This window comes from Panthera onca, chromosome C1, assembly GCF_046562875.1.
Source record: "Panthera onca isolate mPanOnc1 chromosome C1, mPanOnc1 haplotype 2, whole genome shotgun sequence".
In the NCBI taxonomy this organism is placed as follows: Eukaryota; Metazoa; Chordata; class Mammalia; order Carnivora; family Felidae; genus Panthera; species Panthera onca.
In genome coordinates, this window is record NC_138346.1 from 21,431,814 (window position 1) to 21,439,537 (window position 7,724).

The 7,724-nt window shown below is 42.4% G+C and overlaps 1 protein-coding gene across 1 annotated transcript in view; it reads left to right on the forward strand.

The window, feature by feature from the left end:
- The window catches only part of PECR (peroxisomal trans-2-enoyl-CoA reductase), a 28,702-nt gene extending 21,351 nt beyond the window's left edge, over window positions 1-7,351 (forward strand). Inside the window, exons 7-8 of the mRNA XM_078450898.1 lie at window positions 3,407-3,518; window positions 6,718-7,351. Coding sequence (XP_078307024.1) covers window positions 3,407-3,518; window positions 6,718-6,803 — 198 coding nt within the window. The 3' untranslated portion in view covers window positions 6,804-7,351. The remainder of the gene's footprint in view (window positions 1-3,406; window positions 3,519-6,717) is intronic.
- Window positions 7,352-7,724: the final 373 nt, after the last annotated feature.

A 7,724-nucleotide genomic window follows, 5' to 3' on the forward strand; every position in this document is an offset into this window, starting at 1 on the left:
AAAACAGTTTTGTCCTTGCAAAGCACCTGAAAAGGTCTTAGGTATGCCCAGGGTTTTGCTGACCATACTTTGACTAATGTAGGTGAAACCTTCAAATAGTTTAGATGTGAAGGGGAAGGAGAGAGGGTGGGAGCTTCCGGGAGATGCAGAACAAGGGGGTGCCTCTGCCTGATTGTCCTGGCATCCCTCGGTCAGGTCAGGTCGTGTTTCCCAGATACTCTGATCACCCCAGCGAATCCTTCCTGGGGCAGAACGTTCACAGTAGGCCATTGACTGAACTGCTTTCAATGAGTTGCTGGCTTTTAAGTGACAGTCAGGAGGGTCAGAACCTAGCTGTACTTTTAAAAGGAATGGCCTAGACTTCCTAGGGTGTCCTTCGACATTCTGGGGGAAGGAATGCAGCACTTGGCAGAGCCTTCTCATTTTATGAAATTAAGAAACTAAGGGCCAGTGAGGTGCGGTAACTTGTCTATGGTCATACATGGCTCATGGTCCTGGGATTCAACCCCCAGCTTGCATATTTAAAATCCCCGGGGTCTTTAATAAACGGAGCAGAAAGTAAAGAGGTAACTGTGCTAAAAGAGGCGTTACCCACATAGATAAAGTGGAGACAAGCTGCCAGTCTTTAATGTTTACTTTTGAGAGAGAGAGAGACAGAGACAGAGACAGAGACAGAGTGCAATGGGGAAGGGTAGAGAGAGGGAGACACAGAATCCAAAGCAGGCTCCAGGCTCTGATCTGTCAGCACAGAGCCTGATGTGGGGCTCGAACTCACAGACTCACAGACCGCGAGATCATGACCTGAACCAAAATCGGACGCTTAACCGACTGAGCCACCCAGGTGCCCTCGGCTGCTGGTTTTTAATAGTGTTTACTGATTGATAAAACTCTTGTGAATGGCTTGGTTCCTCAAACCCATCCATCAAATGGATTTTGTTAAAATCAAAGTTTAGAAGAGTCTATTGGAAGATATTACAATAGTGCCTAGTTAATTTGGTGATTATAAAAATTGTATTGGTTCAGTTTAGCTCCACGTTGAGCTCCTAAAGTAAACCATGAGCTATGAATATTTATCTATCTTTTACCTAACAGATAGCTTCAATTCAATTCAGTATCATTTAGTGGTGCCTAGTCTCTGGGCAAAACACTGTAGCAGGAGCTGGGTGATGTAACTTCCCTTCATTTTAGGCAAGGGATGCATATAGAGCTTTCATTCTGTAAACATTTATTAAGTGCTTATTTTATCCGAAACACACGAGGCCATCAGTAAATATTTCAAACAAAATTCAGCACAAAGCCACATTTATTACTAGTCGGGCACAGTCTCTCTGAACAGAGCAGACTATGGCTCTTTCTGTTTTCCTGGGGCAAGTGTGGTTTAGGGATTTGCAGACTTCTGGAGGGCATGATTACCGGGGAGAGAGGGTTTTTGTTTGGCTGGCATTCAGGAAGGAGCATACTGGAGTGGAGTCTTCCTGACTCACCGGGTGAGATGTTGTTGATTGATAACACAGGCTAATGCAAGCTCTGGTGGTTTCTTTTGATCATAGGTCAGAACTCTCTCCCCTTTCTCAGGGACCTGGAAACTTTTCAATGATTAATTCTCTATACCAGTGTTGTCCAATAGAAATACCGTAATAGTGACACGTGTAATTTTAAGCTAACCACTAGCCACATTAAGAAAAGTAAAGGGGCACCTGGGTGGCTCAATCGGATGAGTATCCGACTCTTGATTTTGGCTCAGGTCATGACCTTCAGTTTGTGAGAATTGAGCCCTGTGTTGGGCTCCTCGCTAAGTGTGGAGCCTGCTTAGGATTCTCTCCCTCTGCCTCTCTGCCCCTCTGCCACTCTCATGCATGCATGCTCTCTCTCTCAAAACAAATAAACTTAAAAAAAAAGAGTAAAAAAATATAAAATGAATATTGTTATAACCAATATATAATAGATAAGAATTTAATTAAATATTATTAATAAAATTTCATTCAACCCAATGTATCTAAAACATCATTTTACATTCTTCTATAGATTTTGCCTCTTCTCTCCAGACCAAGTCTTCAAAATCTAGAGTGTATTTTACATGTAGAGCACATCTCAGTTCAGACTAGCCATATGGAAAGTGGGCTGTGTCATGTGGCCAGTGCTTCTGGGGACACAAGGATGGAGAGAAGGCTATGCCTGCCTTCCAGGGTCTCACAGTCTCAAAGAGGCATAGCTATGTAAGAGAACACTCTAGGTACACAGCCCTGACTGGGGTGAGGCAAGCAAGGCATGGACATAAAACTTAGGGATGTGCCTCACTCTCAGGGTCACACAAGGGCAGGGTCTGCCCTGAGAGTGAGTGCCTCCTTAAATACTGCACCCTAAGCACCATTAGCCTCCCCCTTGTCTCACTTCTGCTAGGGAGCTTCATAAAGTAGCAGATTCTGAGTCTCCAACCCCAGAGCTTACAATTTAGAAGGTCTCAGGTAGGGACCCAAGGATTCTAATGCAGGTGTTTGGGATCTCCCTTTGAGAAACTCCTCCTGCACCAATAGCCTCATAGAGAGTTCCTTTATGTCCAGTGAAATAAGTCCTCTTTCTTTTTGGTTTTGGGAGTAGATGTTTCTGTATTCATCATCTACCTCTGAATTCTGTACTCAATCATCTACCTCTGAATCTACCTCTGATGCAGTGGGGTCTTGAAGTCCCCCTTGTAGGAAGCTCCTGTAGTCTGAGTTCCTGGCCTTGCAGCCTGCAAGACCATTGACTGAGCAAGCTACAATGCCAATTTATTGTTATATAGACGCATTGGCTATTTCAGGGACAAAAATATAAAAGGCATATGATGGCATTGAAAAGTGGAGTTATGGGGCATCTGGGTGGCTCAGTCGGTTGCGCATCCGACTTCGGCTCAGGTCATGATCTCGCGCTCCGTGAGTTCGAGCCCCGCGTCAGGCTCAGCGCTGACAGCTCGGAGCCTGGAGCCTGCTTCGGATTCTGTGTCTCCCTGTCTGTCTCTGCCCCTCCCCAGCTCATGCTCTGTCTCTCTCTCTCTCTCCTAAAAATAAATAAACATTAAAAGAAAAGAAGAAGAGGAAGAAAAGTGGGGTTATGGCGGGCAATGAAAGGTGTGGAAGGAACTGAGTTGTTTGGGAAAGATTAAGCACAGTGATCACTTTCAGCTTATTCACATCGTGTAGCTTGTTTGACACTGTCTAGATTCTTTCCTATCTTGCTGCACTAGTCACTTTGTTTTCAATGGTGCTCAAATAGAAAAAGGTGGTTGTCTGTTCTGTCAGAGTATGGTGCACACGGACTGTAGAATTCATGTTACAGTCATGGGTTTCGAGATATGTTTCCTTGGGTATGGAAACAGCCCCAAATGGGTTGTATCCACTTTTCTGTATGTGTGTACTTCTGTTTCCAGGTCTCCCCGATAGTCTGCTTCCTGCTGTCTCCAGCAGCTTCCTTTATCACTGGACAGTTGTTGGAGGTGGACGGGGGCCAGTCTCTATATACGCAAGCATTTGATGTACCAGGTGAGCACTCAAGAAATGAGCAGTCACTGACTTTATGCCTTTTCATGTTCAAGTTTTCAAAATTTCTTAAGCACTTACAAAAGGGATTAGGGAGGGGCGCCTGGGTGGCTCAGGTCACGATCTCACAGTTTGTGTGTTCGAGCCCCGCACTGGGCTCTGTGCTGACAGCTCAGAGCCTGGAGCTTGCCTTGGATTCTGTGTCTCCCTCTGTCTGCTCCTCCCCTGCTCATGCTCTGTCTCTCTCTCTCTCTCTCTCTCTCTCTCTCTCTCTCTCTCAAAAATAAATAAACATTAAAAAAAATTAAAAAAAAAAACAAAAGGGATTAGGGTTTTCTCTTATGGAACATCAAAAATGTACAAAATATTTATATTCCTGATGTGATCTTTAAAGGAAATGATCCCAGTCGAAGAAAATATCTAAATATTTTTATTATAGCACACAACTTTATCTATTTAAAAAGTTGCCTGTGTGTGCATAGGTTGGTGGAATTTTAGTCATGAAAACTATTCTCTATATGAGTATACATTTATAAGGAGGAGAGGGAAAAGGGGCAAGAGGTTGCCATATTTTTAAGATTTAATTTCTCTGTTCCTCTAATAAGCGGCTTGTGTATCTGAACAGAAGAATCAGACCTGGTAGGCTGGGGTTGGGGGGGGGGGGTGGTATGGTATTATTTTACATTATCTTTGGGATATAGACTGAGCAAAACCATATGAATTTGCTGTATTCAACCATTCTTAATATACAAAAGCAGTAGTTTTATACGGCTCAACCAAATATAGATGTTGCACACAAATATAAAATGCAGACATATTTGCACTGTTGCTGAAGAGTGTTGAGGAAGTGGCTACGAGCAACTACAATGTGATCAATGTAAGGACACCTGAGTGGCTCAGTCGGTTAAGTGTCCGACTTCGGCTTAGGTCGTGATCTCACGGTTCATGGGTTCCAGTCCCACATTGGGCTTCATGCTGACAGTGTGGAGCCTGCTTGGGATTCTCTCTTTCTCTCCTTCTCTCTCTGCCCCTCCCCCACTGGTTCTCTCTCTCTCCCTCTCTCTCTCTCTCTCTCAAAATAAATAAACTTAAAAAAACGTGATCGATGTAATGCATGTGTATTTCAATTTCATATCTGGGACCTGGGTTCATTCACCCTACTCTTCTGTATACTGACAGTCTAATCAAGACATAAGACCTTCTTTGCATTAATAAATGATTAATATGGGACTTCAGTCTTACTTATTATTTTCCCCTCCCCTATCTGCATTTCCTTACTAATAACATCAATGTGGTGATGTGCATAAGATACCACGGTTTTAAGGATGGATCTTGGTTGGAAAGACAGAAATGCCTACATTTTGCTGTTCTGTGTTCTGAAAATATTTAAAGTGGCCAGGGTGGGAGGGAAGCTCTCCACTTTCCTCACCAGTGGAGTTGAGGGTATTTTTCATTTTTCCTTCATAAAGGGAAAGAAATTTTGGGAGAAATCAGCCACATCTATTTTTCGAGAATATACTTGCCCCAAATAATGAATGGGAATGTTGAGCATTTGTGTCCAGTCTTTTCTTTAAGATTGTCAGCCTAGGCGCATCCGGGTGGCTTAGTCGGTTAAGTGTCAGACATCGGTCAGGTCATGATCTTATGGTTCATGAGTTTGAGCCCTGCATCAGGATCTACAGTGACAGTGTAGAACCTGCTTCAGATCCTCTGTCCTCCTCTCACTCTCTCTGCCCCTCCCCAGCTTGTGTGCTTTCTCTCTTTCAAAAATAAATAAAAATTAAAAAAATAGAAAAACAAAAAACCTACCAAGATTGCCAGCCCTGGAGTGACAAGGGCTGGGATGGAGACTTGGCTAGGCCCTTATTAGCTGTGTGACCTTGGGGAAAATTAATTTCTGTAGGCCTCCACTTTCTTTCCTGTAAAGTGGAGTCACTTATAGCATTTATTGAATAAACGGTTGGGAGCATTATATTAGATAATGCACATTGAAAGCCCTGGTTCAGGATGCTTTTAGCTGCAGCTCAAACCTAACTAGTAGAGGAATTTATTGGCCTGAATAACTGAAAAGCAAGCCGGACTTGAATCATATGCTCATAGATCTCATCAAGGACAATAAATTTCTTCTTTTCCCTTTGTTTTTGCTAATGCAGTATTGGCTTTATCTTAAGATTGACTCTCCTGGTTACAGGAAGGCTGCCTGTGACCCCTAACAGGCCATGATTCTTTGTTCACAGCCATCTGGACAGAGAGAGAGAGAGGAGGGGAATGACTTGGTTATAGCATTTCTAGCAGAGTTCTGAGACCCCCTCTGTTTTGCACCAGCTTATGGGAATGGCCGTCCTCAACCAATAACCACAGCCAGGGGAATGGAGTGCACTGTTTGACTTAGCTCAGTCAGTAACCTAAGTGGGGTCACTTCCCCAGAACCTCATGGATTCCCAAGTGGAAGTGGAGGTTACTGGAAACAGGGTGAAGGACTGGATGCTGGAAAGGCAGCTATATGTGCCCAGTGCAAAGTAAGGACATGGTTTTAAAGTCATCCTGGTTATTAAGGAAGTAGGATTTTTTGAATGTCTGCAGTATGCCAAGTGTTGTACACAGGCTGTCACATTTAATTTTCACTTTATTTATTTGTTTTTAAGTTTATTTGTTTATTTTGGGAGGGGAGGGGTGGAGAGAGAGAGAGGAGAGAGAGAGAGAGAGAGAGAGAGAGAGAGAGAGAGAGAAAATGAATCCCAAACAAGTTCCATGCTGTCAGCCGGAGCCCGACGTGGGGCTCTATCCCACGAACTGTGAGATCATGACCTGAGCCAAGATCAAGAGTTGGATGCTCCACTGACTGAGCCACCTAGGCGCCCCTAATTTTCATGACTTTAAAAAACAGATGTTGTTACACCCTCCGATAATTGATGAGGAAATAGGTTCAGGAAGAGTAACTTCTCCACATTTGGAAGAGCTAGAGAGCTAGTCCAGGGAAGACCTGGTGGGGTGCTGTGTAAATCTTGTATTTATAAATGTAATGAAGGTGTTGACTTTTCTCAGGTTTTTCTCAGGACTTTTGCCATTTGTCCTAATGATTTCTTTTTCCCGCTGAGAAGAGGGATGAACCAGGGAAAATAGGAGGGTTTATTGGAAACCAAGAGGATTAATGAGGTTCATAGATTTGTGCTGGACGTGAGGTTTTCTACTTACTTAACAGATCATGACAACTGGCCTGAGGGAGCAGGGGACATTTCTGTTGTCAAAAGGATGAAGAAATCTTTCAAGAATAAATCCAAGCTCTAAGCCAAGGAAACTAGAGGTGTCTTTTGTCCCCAGATGCCTTAACATCTCAAGAATACACTTTGGTACTTTATAAGAGCTAATAATTTGCATGGAACAATTGCTTTCTGCCTTTTTAATGTTATCAATCATGCCTGTACAAAAACTATTCCTGAAATTAAAGCATTTTTAAGTCCCAACCAATACGGTTGAGCCTGTGATTAAAGATTTTTTGAGGAATGGACTTAACACACTTTATGATTTACTTTTTATTTCTAAGAAAAAATATTTGAAAAATGCAATAATTTCAAATTAAAAATGGAGGTATCATCATCTCCCAAAAGATTTTGCTATTTAATTGGAAAGGTGGGCAATAAATTTAAATTGTGACAGTGTTGTGATTCTTAAAACGAGAGATACACAGTGACTCATTTCTTATAGCAAATATTTTTGGATCAGTAAAGCCTTATTGGTGATTATCAACATGTGATTTGTTTTGTTCATGAAGTCAAATTTGTATAAGCCTTCTTAATTCAAAAGAAAAATAAAGTTATACGTAGTATTTCTTTGCAGTACTTGATTTGTGTCTTGATTTCCTATCCAAAGTATTCCCTTTTCTTCATGTTTCTCCTTTTGTATACAACACAAACATTTTATTTTATTTTTATTTTTTTCCAATATATGAAATTTATTGTCACATTGGTTTCTATACAACACCCAGTGCTCATCCCAAAAGGTGCCCTCCTCAATACCCATCACCCACCCTGCCCTCCCTCCCACCCCCCATCAACCCTCAGTTTGTTCTCAGTTTTTAAGAGCCTCTTATGCTTTGGCTCTCTCCCACTCTAACCTCTTTTTTTTTTCCTTCCCCTCCCCCATGGGTTTCTATTAAGTTTCTCAGGATCCACATAAGGGTGAAAACATATGGTATCTGTCTTTCTCAGT